Below are 23,588 nucleotides of genomic sequence, written 5' to 3'. Positions count from 1 at the left end.
GGAATTGATTATACACAACTGAAATTGAATTAAAATATGGTAGTTAGCATTTTTCTCTGTCCAGCATACTTTTCTAATTTCTGTTAACAGACCATACTTCTTCCCCAACATATACCATTATGCTTTTGATGGGACTGTACCAAACATAATATTCTACCCCTGGTTATTGGCTGGGGAGTTAACTCAGATGTACCAATCATAATTCCCCAACCCACTGACTATCCTATATAATAAAAGAGAAACATGCAAATTAACCATCCCTCCGCTACGCTCACCAGCCAATCAGTGAGTATGCAAATTAACCCAACAAAGATGGTGGCTGATTTGCATACGCAGGTATCAAACGTCCCAGGAGGCAACTGCGGCAGCAGGCTCCCAGGACCATTGCCAGCCCAGGAGGTGAGGCTTTGCCACACCAAGTCACGCCCATAGGCTCCTAGGACCATTGCTGGCCGGGGAGGCAAAGCCTGCCACGCCAAGCCACACCCACGGGCTCCCGGGACCTTGCCGGTGGAGAGCAGAGTGGGAGAGGAGCAGGCGGAGAGTGGTAGGTTTGGAGGATTTGGCAGAGCCAGAGGCCGCTTGACATAGAGCAGAGCAAGAGAGAGGACGGCTTGGAGGGCGCGGCTCCCTCTGTCACCCCAGCTTCCTCATCACAGCTGTGGAAACTGACAGCAGGGAGGAGGAAGTCCCACCCCCACAGAATCAACCAGAATCAGCTGTTGGTCAGACAGCTCTCAGTGGCCTGCACATCAGACCGTGACAGTAGAGAGGTGGGACTATGTCTAAAGAACAACTATTGATACACTGTAGGTATGCAGCGGAAAGATGCTGGCGTTATCACCAGAAAATGTCTGCAGAGCAGCGTGCGTCTGATCTTGAAAGAAAGTGGCACCTGCGACAGAATGTATCTAAACACTAGCTACTGGAAAAACGTCACTCTGTTGCCAAAAAACACCGGTGTTATCGACAGAAAATGTCTAAAGACTGCCTTTGAAGTTGAAAGAAGGCAGTGGCGACGACAGAATGTATCTAGAGAACAGTCATCAACAAGTACTACCAATACTGGTAGGAACTGCCTTCTCAGCGAAAATGGAGTACATGAGGATGCAATTCTCGAACATAATTGTGGTGGAATGACTGTTCGACGTGAATTTTGCCTATCACTAAATTTCTCTGATGAAAAACCATCCAATGGGAAATTTACTTGATGATGTAGCAAAGGGAAAGTCTGTCCAAATGATATACATTTTCCAGATTACCCAGCATATTTAAAAAGATTAATGACAAACGATTATGACAGTAAAAATTTCATGGAAAATATTTGTTCCATAAATAGTTCTTTTGCTTTTGCTTCCATGGGTGCAAATATTTCATCGCCATCAGGATATGGGTCATACTGTTTTAGAATACACGGACAAGTTTATCACCGTACTGGAACTTTACATCCTTCAGATGGTGTTTCTCAGAAGTTTGCTCAACTCTATATTTTGGATACAGCCAAAGCTACAAGTAAAAGATTTGCAATGCCAGAAAACCAGGGTTGCTCAGAAAGACTCATGATCAACATCAACAACCTCATGCATGAAATAAATGAATTACCAAAATCGTACAAGATGCTACCTGAGGTAGAAAAGGAAGCCCAATCTGAAGCAGCAGCAAAAGGTATTGCTCCGACAGAAGTAACAATGAAAATTAAATATGATCGTAACAGTGACCTAGGTAGATATAATTCTCCCCGTGTAACCGAGGTTGCTGACATATTCAGAAATGAAGATGGAGAACCTCCTTTTGAAAGGGACTTGCTCATTCATTGTAAACCAGATCCCAATAATCCAAATGCCACTAAAATGAAACAAATCAATATCCTGTTTCCTACATTAGATGCAATGACATATCCTATTCTTTTTCCACATGGTGAAAAAGGCTGGGGAACAGATATTGCATTAAGACTCAAAGACAACAGTGTAATCGACAATAATACTAGACAAAATGTAAGGACACAAGTCACACAAATGCAGTATTATGGATTTCATATCTCTGTGCAGGACACGTTCAATCCTATTTTAAATGCAGGAAAATTAACTCAACAGTTTATTGTGGATTCGTATTCAAAAATGGAGGCCAATCAGATAAATTTCATCAAAGCAAACCAATCTAAGTTGAGTGTTGAAAAATATAGTGGTTTGATGGATTATCTCAAATCGATCTGAAAATGACAATGTGCTGATTGGTTAAATGGTAATACTTCCATCATCTTTTGAGGGTAGTCCCAGAAATATGCAGCAGAGATATCAGGATGCTATGGCAATTGTAACGAAGTATGGCAAGCCCGATTTATTCATAACCATGACATGCAACCCCAAATGGGAAGATATTGCAAACAATTTACAATGCTGGCAAAAAGTTGAAAACAGACCTGACATGGTAGCCAGAGTTTTTAATATTAAGCTGAATGCTCTTTTAAATGATATCTGTAAATTCCATTTATTTGGCAAATAGCTAAAATTCATGTCATTGAATTTCAGAAACGCGGACTGCCTCACGCTCGCATATTATTGATATTAGATAGTGAGTCCAAATTATGTTCCTCTAATTAATTCCCTTTCAATGTGCACGAATTTCGTGCACCGGGCCACTAGTAGTAATATATCCAGGGTGGATAGGAGTTCCAACCTGCCAAATATCATGCCCTCCTTTCCATTTCCCATACCATATAGATTGGTAACATGTTTATTTGCAGAGAATGAGATCTACTCACAGAGAAGCAGAGATTAAAGAGCTGAAGAAGCAAAGGGAATCCTGATGGAGTGATTGATTCCCAGGTTTTAGACCCCATGTTCCTGAAGTGACCCTGAATCTGGCCAGTTTTTTTTATACTAGTATACCCTAGATATCTTATAATAACCCTATGCCACTCCCCATTTTAAAAGTTAAATTGTATCATTTACAAACAAAATAACTATTTTATCATACATAGTAATGTTTCCAGTTCATTTTTAAAGTTTATCTTCTGAGGAAGCTGTCTCTATTTTCATCCTCAAAAGAATTTTTTTTCTGTGGACTGGAAAAATGTTATCAAGTCAAGACAAATTTTTCACTTCAAGGGTTACTTGTATTTTTATTGCAACTCTTCTTGCAATATTGAACATATATTTATAGTCAGTTCAGGATTGGGGGTTGGGAGTTAGGAGGAAACCAGTGGAATCAACAAATGCTTGAAATTCCAGGCATGGGACAGCTCTTATAGTGTTAAAAGAAGTTTAGAAAATTCTCACTAAGGCACGGGACACAGCCATCTCCCTGAGAGGATCTTTTGCTTCTCTACCCTTTCACCTGGGAGAATCTGAAATGTGAATGGAATTCTGGCTAGGTATCTTTTCCAGCCTAAGAATTCTTCTCGTGGAGCATTTTTGGGCAAGTTAGCCCTCTCAATGTCTGTGACTCTTCCCTTCACCCTTCCCAAATCTATTGTCTGTCTGGCCTTAAATAAAATGTCAGTAGGGTTGATTTCCCTTTAGCCATTCACTTGACATCTGATAATTAAGAAATCTCAGTGTCCTAAAAACAAATTTGAATATCAGGCTAGTCACTTATTGTCTTTGGCCCTTAGTGTTCATATCTTTAAATGACTAAAGTTAGAATAATAAGTGCTCTCACAAGGTTTTTCAGCTCTAAAAATTCAACAATTCTGAATAAATTGCCTGGTATAATGAGTTATCTTTTCGGTTCACTTAAACATATTATTATTATTTTTTAAAAATATATATTTTATTGATTTTTTACAGAGAGGAAGGGAGAGGGATAGAGAGTTAGAAACATTGATAAGAGAGAAACATGGATCAGCTGCCTCCTGCACACGCCCTACTGGGGATGTGCCCGCAAGCAAGGTACATGCCCTTGACCAGAATCGAACCTGGGACCCTTGAGTCCACAGGCCGACGCTCTATCCACTGAGCCAAACGGGTTAGGGCTTAAACATATTATTAAGTGTCTACTATGTACCAGTTATTGGACTAGATACTATAGGGAATTAAATATAAGATTCATTTTCTGTCAATAGAGTTTAAACTATTGTGGGGAGAAATATTTCCAGAGAGAAAATATCAATTAAGAAACAGCATGAGGGGAGAACCAAGATGGCAGCATAGGTTAACGCCGGAGTTTGCTGCTTTGAACAACTACTTCAAAAGTGAAACTAAAAGACGGAACAGACATCACCCAGAACCACAGGAACGCTGGCTGAGTGGAAGTCCTACAACTAGGAGGAAAGAGAAACGCATACGGACACTCAGAAGAGGCGCAGTGCTGAAGTCAAATTCTGAGGTGCGGAGTGCGCAGAGCGGGCTGGCGGCGGAGGGCGTGGTTGGCGTTTTCAATCGGGAGGGAGTCGCAGACTCTGAGCTCCAGATACAGGCGAGTCTTTAGGGACCCAGACTCAAACAGGAGAAGCGGGACTGTCTGGCTTCGGTCAGAGCGAGTGCAGCTTTCTCTCCGAGCTTTGCAGCGGGTGCTGGAACTCAGAGAGGCAGAGCCCCTGGGGACAGGACTGAGAGCCGCCATAACTGCTCTCTCCGGCCCACGCTGTTGATCCTGTTCGACCCGCCCTGCCCAAGCCCTGCACAGAGGCATTTGCCGGATAGCCTCAGGCAAAGGCTAGATTAGCACCTCCCTAGAGGATAGAATTTCTCTCACTGCTCACACAGCTGATTCTCATAGCCACTTGGCCTGGAGGTCAAACCCTCCCTGGGATTAGCTACAACAATCAAGGTTTAACTATAAGACTGCGAACAAAGACCAGTAGAGGGAGCACCAAGGAAGCATAACAAAATGCGGAGACAAAGAAACAGGACAAAATTGTCAATGGAAGATATAGAGTTCAGAACCACACTTTTAAGGTCTCTCAAGAACTGTTTAGAAGGCGCCGATAAACTTAATGAGATCTACAAGAAAACTAATAAGACCCTCGATGTTATGTTGGGGAACCAACTAGAAATTAAGCATACACGGACTGAAATAACGAATATTATACAGACTCCCGACAGCAGACCAGAGGAGCGCAAGAATCAAGTCAATGATTTGAAATGTGAGGAAGCAAAAAACACCCAACCGGAAAAGCAAAATGAAAAAAGAATCCAAAAATGCGAGGATAGTGTAAGGAGCCTCTGGGACAGCTTCAAGTGTACCAACATCAGAATTATAGGGGTGCCAGAAGATGAGGGAGAGCAAGATATTGAAAACCTATTTGAAGAAATAATGACAGAAAACTTCCCCCACCTGGTGAAAGAAATGGACTTACAGGTCCAAGAAGTGCGGAGAACCCCAAACAAAAGGAATCCAAAGAGGACCACACCAAGACCCATTATAATTAAAATGCCAAGAGCAAAAGATAAAGAGAGAATCTTAAAAACAGCAAGAGAAAGAAACTCAGTTACCTACAAGGGAATACCCATACGTCTGTCAGCTGATTTCTCATCAGAAACTTTGTAGGCCAGAAGGGAGTGGCAAGAAATATTCAAAGTGATGAATAGCAAGAACCTACAACCAAGATTACTTTATCCAGCAAAGCCATCATTCAGAATTGAAGGTCAGATAAAGAGCTTCACAGATAAGGAAAAGCTAAAGGAGTTCATCACCACCAAACCAGGATTATATGAAATGCTGAAAGGTACCCTTTAAGAAGAGGAAGAGGAAGAAAAAAGGTAAAGATACAAATTATGAACAACAAATATGCATCTATCAACAAGTGAATCTAAAAATCAAGTGAATAAATAATCTGATGAACAGAATGAACTGGTGATTATAATAGAATCAGGGACATAGAAAGGGAATGGACTGACTATTCTTGGGGGGGAAAGGGGTGTGGGAGATGCGGGAAGAGACTGGACAAAAGTCGTGCACCTATGGATGAGGACAGTGGGTGGGGAGTGAGGGCAGAGGGTGGGGCAGGAACTGGAAGGAGGGGAGATATGGGGGGGAAAAAAGAGGAACAAATGTAATAATCTGAACAATAAAGATTTAATTAAAAAAATAAAAATAAAAAAATAAAAAATGAAGTGCACAAAAAAAGAAAAGAAACAGCATGATAGAGTGTTTCTCAAAGTGTGTCACATTAAGATACTTGGGATGATATTAGGATGTTAGGGGCAGAGCATTAAATAGTATCAAATCACATAAACAGCTTTTCCCTTTTTAATGATTTTTCAGTCCTTTACATTATATGCATACACATAAGCTTTTGACACCCTTTTAACATTTATCATTCTCCCTTTTTAACAAAGAGGGGCTTAGATGCAGAATATTTTGTAAGAAACATTCTCTGCTAGAATTTAATGAAATATATATTTACTGTTACCTTTTATTTATGGCAAGCCATACTTTTCTTATTTGTGGTAATGATAAAAGATTTTATTTGGAAGTTTTCATTGAAAAATGAGTTGATTAAATTTGGCTAACATTGTCAAGCTGGTATACTATTTTAAGAACTGCCAAAATTAATTATGAGTTTCTTCTCTTGTGTGGACTGTTTGAATTCTTTTGAAATATATCATAAGATTTTTATATTTTTATTCATTAGTGTAATTGATCTGTAGTTTTATTTCTTTGTGTAGTTTTTTGTCAAATTTTGGGGTTAATGTCATACCTATTTTATAAGAATAATTAGGAAATTTCCTTCCTTTTTTAAACTGGTTATTTTTATTTAGGCAGTAATTAAGCAGAGGTTTGAGTATGTGCTTGGGCTAAATAATAATAAACTAGTAATGCTAATTATTAGTTACTGAGCTTTTACTATGTATTTGACCATATTTTAACACAGCTCATTTACATTACTTACAGTAGTATTGTACTGTAAAGATGTGCATACACTGAATTAGTAGATACTAAACCATTACTCCTAGAGGAATTACAGTGGTAGGTTATTGAGAGCCTTTGTTCACAACATTTTGGTCTGCTGGTCAATATATATTTAATGTGTTTCTGTTTAAAGACACTTTAGTATACTAAAGGCCTAGCACGTGAAATTGCGTGAGACCCCAGACTCACCGCACCATGGGACCCCAGACCCCGCCGTGCTGCCACAGGGGTGGGACCCCAGACTCTGCTGCGCTGCCACGGGACCCCAGACTCCGCCATGCCTTGTTTGGTCAATACAGTGTCACGGCCTTACGGCCACAGGCCTTTTATAATATAGACTAGAGGCCTGGTGCACTCGAACTCACCTGTGAGTAGCTCACTTCCGCTTGCCTTAGCTGGCCATCGCCCTGCTCGTCAATGCTTGTAGCTCACTGCCCCGCTCTCTGCCGCTATAGCCCTCCGCTGCTCGTAGCTCTCCGCTGTTAGTAGCTCGCCGTCCCACCCTCCACTGCTCATAGCTCTCCGCCACTAAAAGCTCTCTGCTGCTAGTAGCTCCCGCCCTGCCCGCCGCGAGAGCCGCTGCTCATTTGGTTGTGATGGCATTATGGCATGATGGCCACAGGTCCTTTACATAAGAGACTAGAGGCCTGGTGCTTGAAATTCGTGCATGGGGGTGGGTTTGTCATCCCGGCCTGCACCCTCTCCAATCTGGGACCCCTCGGGGGATGTCCGACTGCCTCTCGTAATCCCGGACGCTGCCTCCTAACTGCTTACCTGCCTGATCACCCCAAACCCTCTGCCTGCCTGCCTGATCACCCCTAACCCCTCTGGCTGCCTGCCTGATCACCCCTAACTGCTCCCCTACTGGCCTGATCGCCCCTAACCGCCTCTGCCTCGACCCGCACCCGGGATCCAGGATTGTCTCCTGTGGCTGGTCGCAGGCACCCAGGACCTGGGCTTCCCTCCCACTGGCTGGCCACAGGCACCCAGGACCCAACCCAGCTTTGCCCAGGCCGCAGCCACAGGCACCTGGGACCGCGGGGTGGGCGGTTTGTCCCTCTCCCAGGCCGCAGGCGCAGCTGCTGGTGCCTGGGACCGTGGGGCATTCAGATTGTTCCTCTCCCGGGCTGCAGGTGCAGGCACAGTTGCTGGCGCCTGGGACCCCAGGACGGGCAGCTTGTCCCTCTCCCAGGCCACAGCCTGGCCAATCCCCATTCCTCTCTCGCGAGCTCATTTGTGCCTGGCTGGTCCCCATTTCTCTCTCCTCAGTGTTGAGTATCTGAGCCATTACGACATGATGGCCTGAGGGCGTGAGGACCATTTGCATATTAGCTCTTTATTATATAGAATAGTTGATTCATTAACATTGAATTTATGTCCAACCGCACTGTGATTTCATGCCTGAACAAAACGTATTCAACACATATTTTCTCCTTAACCCCTAGAGGCCAGGGAGCACAATTGCGCTCCTCCTGTCTTTCGCCAAAAGTGCTGGGAGCACTATTGCGCTCCTCCTGCAATGTCCATTCTAAGTCTGATTTTATTAGTGATGATGATATTGCTAAATATGTCAATTCTTGCTGTGAAGATGACGATTTTGTGGAAGTTATTGAATATGTAACTTCATTTACTTGCGATTCATAATTTTTTTCCTAAACTGCTGTAAAATCAGCAAAAATGCCTTGGCAATTTTAGCATAGTTCCTAGGATATTGGTTGGCACTCAAAGGGTTAAAGCATAAAACAACTTTCTTGAACTTTGGAACATTAATCAGCAGTTCATCACTATGGTAGGGGACCATTCTAAGCAGCAAAATCAACAAAAAGGACAAAAATGCAAAAGCATGGCACTGAATAGACTGTGAAAAGTATACTTATTTACCGTATATGAGTGCTGACATAAGCAGAGCATCACCTTATTCAACCTCAGCTGAGATCATGTGATTTAGGGAACTCAAGTTTATCTTCACTCTACATGTTTTCAAATAATTGAAAAAATATTTCTGCAAATATTGGTGTTAGGGTTACAAATAACTTTTAATGAGTAGATGAATCCACAAATACTGAATATGAATAATGAGGAGCAAGTGTACTTCTTTGTGTTCAATATGTATTCATTAGTCCATCCGTCCATTCATCCATTCATCCGTCTGTCCGTCTGTTTGTTCTAGCAATCCTGTGAGATATGTACTGTTAGGTGATACACTCTGCAATGAAGAGGTTAACTGGCTTGCTCAGTGTTAGACATTTAGTGAGTGATGGAGTTAGGATATTACTGAAACTGATAGCAAAACATGGTATCTGCCTTTAGTGTCCCTTTCTGTCTAAAAGGGTTAATAAAGTGTTTTGCTAAAACAACTAAATTCAAGGTAATTTTTGTTAAATAGCATATGGTAATACCACCAAGATACAATAGATATTCAGAGGAAAGATTTATTTCAAAGATCATGGAAGGTCTTTATGTAGGTAATGTTATCTAAAACTCAATAGACTTTCATTAAGAGCTTGTGAGGATGGAAGAGATCAACTACAGTAATTCAGAATGTGCTTTTTTCTACTTTTTCTTCTCTCTCTCTCTCTCTCTCTCTCTCTCTCTCTCTCTCTCTCTCTCTCTCTTTTTTTCTCTCTCTCTCTCTCTCAATTGCTGGTTCTAGCCTTGTTGGAATAGGGAAGTGGTAGTGGAGGGTCAGCCTCTTTCGTTTTCAGTTTTCAGGATTTATCTCATCATTCTCTGATCATTTTTCAATTATCATCTCAAATTTTTTTCTACTCTTGTACTATCAGAAAATAAGGCAATAGCACCCTTATTGGAAAAGGAACATGGCAGTGTTTTAATGTAAATTTATTATTATGGATTAAGGAGTGAATGGAATAGTGTGAGTTTCTTATGGAATAAGGAGAAACACTGGCTGAAAGCAGGTGCCATTTCTGTAGTAGGATTGAAACAAGGGAGTGTTTTGTGACAGAGTAAAAAAAAAATCAGGTAATTTTTAAAAATTGCTGAAGTACAAAGGTTTTTCCCCCCACTCATGGCACTTTTGTAATACATTGATCATCTTTTTCAGCTATATCTATTTAACCAAACCTAATTGCATCATAAAAATCAACAGAAAATTAAGAGGAGAATTTTTTAGATTCTATTTTACTATTTATTTATTTACCAAATATTTTCATTTTAATGGGCAAAATTTTGACTACCTTCTTAGAGTTGGGCTCTTATAATTGAGTTTATAATATGTGTTATATGTATAATATAAGTTATTTGAGGCAAGAATTGTGGCTTTTCATCTTCTATATTCCTAATAAAGTTCCAATTACATAGAAAGCCCACAAGAAATGCTATTGACTAAATGAATATTCCAAAACCCTTTATGATTAAAATAATTATGTGATACATATAATAAGAAATGTGAATGTTAGTTTTGTGCGTGTGTGTGTGTAAATGTTAGTTTTCTTTGTTCATATTAAAGGATTCAGTTTACCTGTTACTTAGATCTTTATAAAATCTTAAGTTAACAAAGGAACTTTAGAAGTTATTTACTCTAATTCCATTTTAATACTTATAGTAATAAATACTTATTTCTGATAATAATATGTAGTTTAGTAATAGATAAAGTTCAAGATCAGAAAGCAACAGAACATTTTAATATGACTTGTAAGTTTCTCGGACTCATATTTTAGGGAGGAGAAGTGGAAAACAAAGTTTAAGGATCACCAAGTCTTCAAAGGCCCATAAAATTGAACATTTTGAAATGAGAGTTATAGCTTACTTACTATTTGTTCCTGGTTAAGTTTTTTTTGCCCCTAAGAAATTGATTTTTGATCCAGTTTTCAATTTTATTCTCTGTCTATACACAGCAAGCTTATTAGGCTGAAATGTAAGATCATTGACATGTAGTTTACCAGAGAAGATTGAAAAAATAGTTTTCTAAAGCATGGCATTACATTGTGAATCTCATAAGCTATGAAATCCTAGTGGAAATTTATAATGGGTAAAATCTAAAACAATAGGATTTTTTAAAATCAGACTTTTTAATTATAACAATAAAATTTGAGAAATGCAAAAAATAAGAAAAAATTCAAAATTCCTGTAACCCTTATATTCAGAAATAATCATAACATTTTTAACATTTTAACATGTTTTCTTCCAGTTTTGTTTTCTCTGTGTATATAAATGTATGCATACAGATATCTATAATAATAAAAGCATAATATGCTAATTGTCTGAACGTCCTTCTGGACGACCTTCCAGATGAAGGAAGCCCAGGTCCTGGGTGCTGGAGGGAAGCTGGTGCTGGCAGCCGGGGGAAAGAAAGCCTACTCTTGCACAAATTTTGTGCATCGGGCCTCTAGTATATATGTATTTTACAAGTTTGAATTACATTGTAAGAACTTGCTTTTTCTTCAACTTTATGGACATTTTCCCATGACATTAAAAATTCAGTAAAAAATAATTTTAACTGATCATATAATCTTCTGTTGAATGCTGTATAACATAACTAATCTCCAACAGTTATTAGTAGTACTATGCGGAGCATTATTATGTATATATTTTTATACATGATTAGCATTTTTTAGGATAAGTGGAATGGGATTTTAAATCATATATTTATTATGCTTTACAACTATACTTCTATTTTATCTTAAATATTATTAATTTATATCTTCAAATAAATATCTTGGGGATATGTAGTAAATACTTGATAATATGTCTAAAGTAAAATATTGTTTATTTTCATTATTATTCTATTTCCACATAGGTCAGTTGTAGATGTAATAAAGTAATCTTGTATTTCCTCAAATCTGAAAGCTTTAAATTTAAAGAAGGAAGCTTGTATTTCTTCACAATTTGATTGTATATGTTATTAATATTAATATTCCCTGAAAAGAATATTCCTATTTTTTATGTTTAGTCAAATAACTGTACATACTTTGTCTACTGTAACAATAATGTCTATGTGCTACCCTCTGAATGTGTTATTTGTCATGGCCTTAAGGTATGAACACTTGGTTTCAGTATCATCCTGTATATCACATTACGCACTTAAATTGTATTATCTATAATAATAAAAGCATAATATGCTAATTAGACTGGACAGCTGAACGACCTTCCAGACATCATTCTGGATGTCCTTCCGGGTGAAACCATGGTGGCGGGGGCCAAGGCAGAGGTGGTTAGGGGCGATCAGGCAGGCAGGCAAGCAATTAGGTATGATCTGGCAGGCAGGCAAGTGGTTAGGGGTGATCAGGCAGGCAGAGTGATTAGGGGTGATCAGGCAGGCAGGCAGAGTGGGTAGGGGTGATTAGGCAGGCAGGCAAGCAGTTAGGGGTGATCAGGCAGGCAGGTGAGTGGTTTGGGACATCAGGCAGGCAGAGGGTTAGGGGAAATCAGCAGGCAGGCAAGTGGTTAGGGACGATGAGGCAGGCAGGCAGAGTGGGTAGGGGCGATCAGGCAGGCAGGCAGGCGAGCGGTTAGGAGCCAGCAGTCCCAGATTGTGAGGGGGATGTCTGACTGCCAGCAGTTGGACATTCCCTGAGGGATCCCAGGTTGGAGAGGGTGTAGGCCAGGCTGAGGGAATTCCCCACCCTGCTGTGCATGAATTTTGTGCACCAGGCTTCTAAAATAAAATTCACAATATTATATAGGTAGTACACTTGGCCCTTTATATCTGTGGGTTCCATAGCCACAGATTCAACCAATCGCAGTTTAAAAAATATTTTAAAAAACAAAAGTTACATTGTTACTGACATTTACTGAGTAGTTAGCCCTACCATGGTTAATGACATTTATAGATAATGACTTCTGATTCTTAGAAATTTTGTTAGAGTTCATACAAAGTATAAGTGGTAGAACCACTATTAGAATATAGGAACTTTGGCTCTAGAACCTGCATTTGTAAACATATGCAACAGGAATGAATATCAATATTCTTCTATTCTCATTTAAATTTATGTTTTGAAGTTTATCTCCTCTTGTGGATTGTAATCTCCATTAGTGTAAAAGTTGAAATCTGCTATATATAATATGTATGCAAGTATTTGCATGTATATGTGTCTGTATGTATTTAGGTATAAATATATACCCACAAGCCCAATTTAATATTAAAAATATTAAAGTAGTTACTTAGTAGACATTAGGTAAAAAATAATATCCAACAAATGAAATCTTGTCTCTAGATATAATTGGAGTATAATCCTATATAATAAAAGTGTACTATGCAAATTGTCCCCTTGACCTGGAGTTCTTCCAGGAGTTGGACCAGGGGGTTGGGCTGGCCAGGTGAAGGGAGGGAGTACCCAGCCTGCAGCCGGCAGCCAGCAGCCGGCAGCCCCTAGGGACCCTACCAGTGCACATGCACTGGGCCTATAGTTAAAACATAAATTTCAATGTTTCTTTTTTAAAAAATACTTTAGAAAAACATTTTGCTATTTTCTTCAGAAATTATTCCATTATGTAACTGTTTGTACTCTGAAGTGCTTATGTCTAATTTCAAATTACTCTTTAGTTTTAAGCCAATATGTTTGTTATTATTAAGATAGACAATAGTTTGTCCTTATAAAGCCATTTAAGTAACCAGAGCAGTTTTAATAATTGTGAATTTAACCTTGAATAGAAATTTTTCAGATAAGAAAATAATATATAATTCAGGGACATGAAGGGTTTTTACTAGTATTTTAGTTTTATGTTATTTTTCTTCTTTAGAAGTTATATTAATGCAGTGATGATTGCTTTTTTCTCTTGGATATAAAGCATTATTTTCATGGCCAAAACCCTTAACCAATATAAATCTTTTTTTGTTTTAACAGTATGACTATAAATGCAACAAAACATAAGAATATCCTCATTGCTATTTGGAGTACTTTGTGGCAAATGTCAAATCTTTGCTGATGCTTTTATAGCAGTTCCATAACAAGGTTATTTTTAAAACAAACAACATACAAAACCAAAAGTTCAGCATTAATTGGATTGACACTTCCAGTTATAAATGAACACTTCCAGTGCAAATCTTGAGAAAATTTGGCATTAGACTTCAGCATACTCTGTTTCTAATAGGTTAAGTGTTTTTAGTATTATATTGTGCTAAGGAGAAGAATCTCAGTGCTTAAACATCTTCAAAGCTATATAACTTAATATTTACTCTTTTGAAAATTTTACAATGGGGGAAAGGGGGGACATATGTAATACTTTCAACAATAAAGAATTACAAAAAAAGAAAAAGAAACTTTTAACCATCAATTATCAACTCAAATACCTGCATCTTTCGCTTTCTAATCTCCCTATCATTGACCTGCTAGAGCATCGTTCTCTCTTAACGGGGACATCGTAGTGCTTCCATGCTATTCTTCACATTACTGTCAGATTAGTTCTGATCCTGTCATTCTGAAACTTGAATGTGCAGAATGATTCCCTATTCCCCAGTGTGTTTTCTTTGACCTCAAATTTCAGGCTTTGCTTTCATCTTCCACTTATATTTTCAGATTTATCTCCTATTATTATTTTTTTCTTGACATTATACTTAAGCCAAAGTGTTCCCTAATTAGCCCAATACCAGCAATACTCTTATGATATTTTAATACTGTTTTCTTTTAATGAAGTGGCCTTTCCTTGCCTTTGCATGTCCAAAATATACCAAATGTGTCCAATTCTAATGACTTTTCCATGAAGACCTTCAAACTAAGTTATCCCTTTCACTTTTTCTTTTATAAAGCTCATTTTCTCTCCTGTAGTTCCTCTACATACCTGCTACATATTAGTTTTTTAACTTTTCATTTTGGAAAACTTAAGGAATGTACAAAAGTAAACACTACATATATACACCTCATGTATCCACCACCCATATATAGCAGTTATCATTATGCTATTCTTGTTTCATTTATATCTCCCCCAACTTTCCACGTTCCACTCAGTTATTGTCAATTCTTTGAGGTAAATCTTACATATTTTAAATTCATGAGTGTTAGCTGTACAATATTGACAATTAAATGCATACATTAATCCCCTTCCCCTTTCATAATATAGAATGTTTCCATCTCTTCAGAAAGTTTCTCATGCCCCTTTCCAGTCAGTACTCCCATCTTGAGACAGCACTATCTAATTTTTTTTCACCTTATGTTTGTTATACAAGTGGGGTTGGTGTTATTAGTGGGTGGGAGTGGCGGCTGCTGCCCCGATCACCCCTCAGGAGCAGAGGAAGGTAGAGAAGCCCTCCAGGGCGATCAGAGCCAGCAGCCGCTGCTCGCACCCGCTGTTGGTACTGAGTGATCAGGACCGGCGCGGGGCACTGCGGCACATGGGAGCAAAGAATTTTCAGTAACCACCAGAGGCTCACCCCGATGACAGAGACCAGCGCCCCACCTTGGTCTGCAGCTTCCATTCACCTGCTCCACCATCCCTCTGTGGCAAAGCCTTCCATGTTCTGCACACACCCCCTGGTGGGGATCGGTTGTTCGGTTGTTCAGTTGTTCTGGTCTGTTTGCATATTAGCCTTTTATTACATAGGATTATATCGATTATGTAGAATACTGTATTATACTTGTTACAAGTGAGAAAATGAATGTGAAGTGCTTTTAGCACATAATGAATGTCAACTGTTACCTTAACCAGAAAGATTAATATACAGAAAAAGGTACTTACGATAAGCTAAGAACCCTGCTACAGGTCCATTTTACAAATATTTAAGTTTATATTGAGTTTGAATGCTGACTCTTGTTGACCGAAGGCAAATCGTGATTTTCATCTTAATAGAGAGTAGAAGTAATATGGTTCTAAGGTGTGTATGTATGTGTGTGTGTGTGTTTCAGCTTCTGTAAAATTTTCTTTAGTAAAATTTCTTCTAGTAATTTTTGAAGCAACATAATATGTAAAACAAAATTAGAGTTCTTTAGCTGAAGAGAACAAAGGATGTCATTAATCTGAAATACTGCCATAGAACCCATGAGATATGAAGTGCAGTTAACTAACCACTTAACTAGAAGATCCCCTAAAGTTTCATTCAACTTTTGAAAACTTTAATTTTAATTGTCTTTTATTTGTTTTAAAGTTATGGAAAGTTTTTCATATATTCTGCATGAGAATCCAGAATATATGAGAAATCAATGAGAACTATCATCAGTATGGCATAGTGGTTAAGAGTGCAGGCTTTGGAATTTTAGGGTCTGGATTCTCCCAGTACTGCTATTCATTAAATATATGATCTCTAGATGCTTAATCTCTCTTAGTTTACCTGTAAAAGGGGGATACTAATAATAGGTATATCACTGGATAATTATGAAGATAAGTGAGGTGTGGAAAATGAAATACTTAGCATATCTTGATTATAGGTCCAAAAAATGAACATTTATAGAAAAAAAAATGCATGTGGTTGCATACGAATTCTGCTAAAAAATGCATTTTACAAACATTTGTTATTAATTTTCCTTTGTTACCCTTCAAGTTATGTTAATATAAACAAAATTGATATGCAAATTTATAATTTTCATGGTACTGCCATAAAGTTTGTGACTATGTTTCTATTGTAATCTCTTCTGTTTTATCTGACCTTTGATTTTGTGTGATTTACACATGAAAAAGTATGTTCACTTCCTAATTAAAAAGTGCAATATCTTATCTATAATTCAGAAATAGTATTTGTTGCATTGGTGGAAAAAACTATAACTAAAAATTTTATTTTATTAGGCAGCCAAAGTTTCAGAATTTTTGTTAAGAAACGATTTCTCTAGATTTCTTGCTGTTTTTAACTTAATATAAGGATGTGACATGAATTTTAGAAAAGGGCCTTTTTTTAGTAAAACTCATTTCACAGATAGCTGACTAGCAAGCCTTTAAAGGATCAAAGGTTTATTCCATTTTAATTAAGCCTACCAAACCGACAGGCTCCTAATGTTTATAACTAAGCACTTGCATTTGCCAAATTGGGCAAGAAACTTTATGAGAACAAATTTTATAATATAATGCATTATTATGCTTTCAATTTTAGTTCAGCTCAGCTGAAAACCAACTTTTCATAAAATTTGCCAACATTTCCTTTTTTGGTCTTACTCATTTAATGGTATAATAAAGAACATTTTTGTTAAAGTTACGAAAAGCAGAAAATTTGTCTCAAATCAACAGATTGAGATCAGTGTCTATTAAATATGGAATAAAAATTATATATTAATTAAAATCACTTACTCATTGCAAAAAACATGGGGATTTTGAGGGTAATTAATAAGAATTCAAACCTTTTTCAACTTTAAATATTTTTAATGTTATATTGTTCTTTTTATGTAGATTATAAATGGCTCATATATATGTATCTACGTATATATTTAACTTGAAATAGAAACTAATCACTTAATATTTATGCTTACCTAATAAAAAATCTATACTAATAAAAGGGTAATATGCTAATTAGACTGGATGGACCAGACGTCTTCTGGGTGTCCTTCCAGACATCTTTCTGTACAAAGCCATGGTGGTGGGGCCAAGGCAAAGGCAGTTAGGGGCGATCAGGCAGGCAGGCAGAGTGGTTAGGGGCTATCAGACTGGCAGGGGGGAGTAGTTGGGGCAATCAGGCTGGCAGGGGGGAGCGGTTAGGGGCAATCAAGCCAGCAGGGGAGCGTGGTTAGGGACATCAGGCAGGCAGAAGTGGTTAGGGGCGATCAGGCAGGCAGGCAGAGGTGGTTAGGGGTGATCAGGCATGTAGGCAGAGGTGGTTAGGGGCGATCAGGTTGGCAGAGCAGAGCAGTTAGGGGTGATCAGGCTGGCAGGGGAGCAGTTAGGGGCATCAGGCAGGCTGGCAGAGGCAGTTAGGGGTGATCAGGCAGAGGCAGTTAGATGTGATCAGGCAGGCAGGCAGAGGGGTTAGGGGCAGTGAGGCAGGTAGGCAGAGTGGTTACGGGTAATCAGACAGGCAGGCAGGTGAGCGGTTTGGAGCCAGCGGTCCCAGATTGTGAGGGGGATGTCTGACTGCCGGCAGTTGGTCATTCCCCGAGGGTTCCCGGATTGGAGAGGGTGCAGGCTGGCTGAGGGACGCCCCCCTCTCATGCACGAATTTCATGCACCAGGCCTCTAATATTATATAAAGCTTTATTTTGCCTTTAATTTTAGAATAAATATTTTATCAAGATATAGATTTTTAGATTCTCAGATTCTCTGTCACCCAGCATTTTAAACATGTCATTCCATCGTCTTCTGGATTCCATAGTTTATGTTGAATACTCAGCTCTAAGTTTTGCTTTTCCTTTGGTGGTTCGATGGTGATGTGTCCTTTTTCTCCCCTAGCTGTATTTAAGGTTTTCTTGTTTTATTTAATTTTCAGCCATTTTACTGCAGGATGTGATTTTCTTTCATTTTTTCCATTCTTGGCTTGGCTATACTTCCTGAGTCAGTGAGTTAATGTATAGTTTCAGTTTTGGTGTATTCTTAGCCTTTTTTTTTCTGAAAGTATTACTTCATCCTCATTCTCTCTCCTCTTCTCAACTACAGTTACATTGGGTTGTTTGATTGCCACATGTCTTTTATGTTTTCTTTTTCTCATTTTTTTTTCTCTCTCTGTGCTTTAGTTAGATATTTTCTGCTGATCTCTTCAAGTTCACTAGCCTGCCTTTTCCAGTGTTGAGTCAGCTATAAAACTTACCAACTGATTTCTCAATTTCACATATGGTATTGTTCAGTTCTAAAATAAATATTTAATTCTTTTCATAGATTTAAATTACCTGTTGAATTTTTCTTCTTTTCTTCTGTGAACACTTTCTGTGCCTTCTTTAACTTTTATTAAATAATTTTCTTAAACTTTTGTTAAAAAGTTTATCTTCAAAATCTGTATCATGTATAGGTCAGCTTATAGATATTATTTTTTCTATTATTGATCATATTTTGTGGCCCTTCCCATGTTTCATAATTATTATTGTACTAGGGGCCAGGTGCACGAAATTCGTGCACTGGGTGTGTGTGTGGGGGGGGGGAGTGTCCCTCAGCCCAGCCTGCCCCCTCTCACATACTGGGAGCCCTCAGGCGTTGACCCCCATCACCCTCCAATCGCAGGTCGGCCCCTTGCTCAGGCCTGATGCCTCTGGCCTAGGCGTCCAGCCAGGGCAGCGGGGACCCGCAGTTGCAGCGGCCCCGCGATCGTGGGCTTCGCTTTAGGCCCAGGCAAGGGACCCCTAGCTCCTTGGAGTGCCAGCTTTGACCGTGCCCAGCTCCCATCGCTGGCTTCACCCCTACTTCCTGCTATCACTGGCCAGGGCGGAAAAGGCGCCTGATTCTTCGATCATGGCTGGGGGGCAGGGCAAAGACGGCCCCAGGGCCGCCTTTGCCCTGCCCCCCAGCTCTTAGCTCCCCCCTGGGTTTCCGATCACTATCAGTGGCAGGGGGCTTCTTCCTGCTTTCCCTTTCGCCTCCCTGCATTGTGCCTACGTATGCAAATTAACCGCCATCTTGTTGGCAGTTAACTGCCAATCTTAGTTGGCAGTTAATTTGCATATAGCCCAGATTAGCCAATGAAAAGGGTAGCTCGTACGCCAATTACCATTTTTCTCTTTTATTAGTGTTGATACCAAATACTGTTTACATAGGATAATAAGATTGATGTAAATGTTATTTTTCTTGCCTATATTAGAAAGAAATGATGAAGTGCTAATTACCTTAACTCAACCATGAATTGAGCTGGGTGACTTGAGTGACACCTTAAGATATACCTCGTACCTCTGGTTTTAAATGTCTTAAAAGCAAGACCTATTCTGTTGTATGTATTTCTCTTTGGTGTGACTATACTTAATGAACTGTGACACTATGGTTGATATTGCTCTAACTTTTGGGTTTTGCATCCTCTTTTTCATTCCCCCCTCTCAAGGTAGGGTGCTTTTGGTTGAAAACAAATGTCTTGAGGGGAGACCTGTTGAAATTCTATACTATATAAGTGATAGGTGCTAACTGTTATAGCGTAACTTTGACTCCTAATCACTATAACACTACAGAAAACATTTCTGGCTCAGTCTGTCCTTTCCCAATCTATTCGTGTAGTCCAAGTCCTCAACAGATCTCCCAGGAGAAAACTGTCTGTGTTTGGAGAAATCCAAAAGGTTCCAATCTGTCATACCAGTGCATGAACCATAAAAAGCTATGCTGGTTTCTCTTTTCCTGGGTGGTGTCACTCTTTCTGAATCTTAGCTTGTGTATAAATGGCAAATCTCCCAGAAATGAAAGCAATCAAGAGTCCAAATTTACCTAAGAATAGATATTACTTTTCTCTTAATTTGTTTATTTTACTACCATTGCTTTTCAGTATATTTAAAAATGTGATTTGGGGAGATAATTTATCTTTTTTTTATATAAAGTTTGTGTGTTAATATTTGTTGCTAAATATACCAGGCTTAGAGATTGACCAATATTGCTATTTGGAAAAACTGTATCATGACAGACCATTTTGATTTCAAAATTCGTTTTGTCAGCAGTAATTTAAATGAAATGTAAACAAAAATTAATTTTCTTTTTCTTTCCCCCTTTCCTGTTTAGTGAGTGATAGTTGCTTCAGGAATCTTGCAGAAGATCGCAGTGGGATAAATCTCAAAGATCTCGTACAAGATCCTTCTTTGTGAGTATTGGCTTTTAGTATTAATTATAATTTAAAAGTTTATGGTTGGTGTGACTTTTTTCAAAAAAGTTGTGACAGAACTGCTTTAAGGGTGAGCAAAATTTTATTTTCTAATAATTTGTGTTACATATAGTGAAACACATGGAACAGTTTAAACAGGTGAAGTTATGGAAAAATTACTTTTTAGAAATATAAGAGATTTTAGAAGACGGGATAGTGTTATGATTACTGATTGACTTTCAAGGGGTAGGGCTAATGGCTGATGATATCTTGCCAATATGGCAGTAGATACTAGGCAGGGAAGATGATTAGTAGTTTCTTTGCTTGGAAAGGTGAATTTATTTACATCAATTTTAAGCTTTTGTGAATAATTTATAATATTTATAAGCATAATTACAAATATGCATAAAATAATTTTTAATAACAATATGTAATAATTTACAATAACAATATACTTTTCATGTTTTACATAAGAGAGCTGTGTATAGCCCAAGATTTTTGAAGAATTTTAAAGGTTTTAATTTTTAATGTTCTTGTTCATGAGGCAATTCCATACTTTAATATAATGTCACTTTCTATTCCTTGAATTAATTCATTTTTGCAGTTGTATATTTACTGGGAATTGTGTATACTATTTTCTGTATGAACATACCCTCCCAGATCACCTTTTATTGGGGAAAAAAAAAATCAAGACTAGTTAAGCCCTGGGCAGCAGAGAAAAGAAAATTGAGTGCTTAGCAGTGTTTTCTTTCAACTATTTTTCTTAATCTCTCTTTTTTCCTAATCAAAAGGATTTCCCATATTCTTTCTTCAGGGTGTTTATTCCAATGAAGACTGACAGTTGTCCTTTCAGTCCTATAAATAATTAAGAATATAATTAGTATATGTGAATATAAATATTCCTAGTCAATGAATGTTGAATAATATTTATTTAAACAAATCAATTAAATCCATTATTATTTGTAAGTTGTATTTTTGTGTAATAGGATTATATATCTGTTTAATGCAATATTTGTGGAAAATAATATGCTCCTGTGGAATTTATTGATATAAAAGCTATGAAGAATTATACTTCAGCTAGAGGCCCAAAGCACGAAATTTGTGCAGGTGACTTGGCCCTGGCCCCCACCCACCGCCACTGTAGCCGGGGGCCTCTGCTGCCTCGGCTGCCTCTGCTGCCTCGGCTGCCTCTGCTGCAGCCCCCCACCCACTGCAGCTCTGTCCAGAAGGAAGGACGTCCAGTATAATTAGCATATTATGCTTTTATTATTATAGATAGTAGATTAAAATAATGAATAATAGTGTTTTGAGAGAAATTGGTACTTCTTTCCAGAATGTAGAATATTTATCATGTAACCTGTAACTAAATTCTAAATCTAACCTTAGTATTTTAAGAAAAATTTATCTCAGATCACTACTGCATTGAATGGACAAAATAATTTTGAGTTTTCTGTTTGAAAATACCTAGATACTATCTTAATTCAGAATTATTTTCTTAACTTGGCATTAGCCTAGAATGTAAGTATTTAGTGAAGCTCAGTCAGTGTGGCTCAATAGTTGATCATCAACCTATGAACCAGAAGGTCATGGTTCGATTCCCTAAGAGGGCACATGCAGACTTAATCCCCACTGTGGGGCATGCAGGATGCAGCTGATCAATGATTCTCTCTCATCATTGATGTTTCTGTCTCTCATACCTTCTCGCTTCCTCTCTGAAATCAACAAAAATTGTTTTTAAAAAAAGAGAATTTAGGGGAAAATACTTTTTTATTTTGCCTTTGCCACTTGGATTTGGAAAGAACTTTTTCTTTAAGATTTATGTAAGTCTTTCAAAACTCAGGAAGAATTAAAAAAAACAACACCTGAATAGGCCAATAACTACCGATGAAATTGAAGTGGTATTCAAAAAACTTACAGCAAACAAAAGCCCTGGTTTGGCTGGCTTCACAGGGGAGTTTTACCAAACATTCAAAGAAGAACTAAAACCTATCCTCCTCAGATTATTCCAAAAAATTCAAGAGGAAGGCACACTTCCAAGCTCTTAGCTAGTATTATCCTAATCCCAAATCCAGATAAAGACACTACAAAGAAAGAATTACAGGCCAATATCCCTGATGAACATAGATGATAAAATCCTCAACCAAATTCTAGCAAATCGGATCCAACATTATGATCATACACCATGACCAAGTGTGATTTACTCCGGGGCTGCAAGGCTGGTAAAATATCTGCAAATCAATAAATGTGATCATCATATAAACAAATTGAGAGACAAAAATCACATAATCATATCAATTGATGCAGAAAAAGCATTTGACAGAATCCAACACCCTTTCTTGATAAAAACTCTCAGCAAAGTGGGAATAGAGGGATCATACCTCAACATAATAAGAGTCTTATATGACAAACCTACAGCCAACATCATACTCAATGGGCAAAAAGTAAAACCGTTTCCCCTAAAAATAGGAACAAGACAGGGATTCCCACTTTCACCAGTCCTGTTCGACATAGTACTAGAAGTGCTAGCCTTAGCCATCAGACAAGAAGAAGAAATAAAAGACATCCAAACTGGAAAAGAAAAAGTAAAACCATCATTATTCACAGATGACATGATATTATACATAGAAAATCCTAAAGACTCCATCAAAAAAGCCACTAGACTTAATAAATATATTCTATAATGAGCTGGATAGAAAATTAACACCCAGAATCTATGGCCTTTTTATACACCAATAATGAAATCACAGAAAGAGAAACCAAAAACAATCTCATTTACCATTGCACCAAAAAAATTAAGATACCTAGGATAAACTTAACTAAGGAGGTAAAAGACCTGTACCATGAAAGCTATAGGACGTTGAAGAAAAAGGTAGACATAAACAAATGGCAGAATATACTGTGTTCATGGATTGGTAGAATCAACATCATTAAAATGTCCATACTACCCAAAGAAATCTACAGATTCAATGCAATCCCCATTTAAATACCAATGGCATATTTCAAAGATCTAGAACAAACTCTCCAAAAATTCATGTAGAGTAAAAAAAGACCCCGAATAGCTGTAGCAATCTTAAGAAGAACAATGTTGGAGGGATCACAATACCAGATATCAAGCTATATTTCCAAGCCACGGTTCTCAAAACTGCCTGGTACTGGCACA

General features: G+C 38.2%; 1 protein-coding gene across 11 annotated transcripts in view; it reads left to right on the top strand.

Annotated features, from left to right (window-relative positions):
- GPHN (gephyrin) overlaps window positions 1-23,588 on the top strand; it is a 444,048-nt gene that overhangs the window by 70,012 nt on the left and 350,448 nt on the right. For all 11 annotated transcript variants that reach the window (XM_059693242.1, XM_059693272.1, XM_059693252.1 and 8 more), the window contains exon 2: window positions 20,350-20,428. In XM_059693242.1, the coding sequence (XP_059549225.1) occupies window positions 20,350-20,428 (79 nt within the window). The remainder of the gene's footprint in view (window positions 1-20,349; window positions 20,429-23,588) is intronic.

The sequence above is a fragment of the Myotis daubentonii genome, chromosome 1, assembly GCF_963259705.1.
Source record: "Myotis daubentonii chromosome 1, mMyoDau2.1, whole genome shotgun sequence".
Lineage (NCBI taxonomy): Eukaryota > Metazoa > Chordata > Mammalia > Chiroptera > Vespertilionidae > Myotis > Myotis daubentonii.
This window is presented reverse-complemented; position numbering and strand designations above follow the sequence as displayed.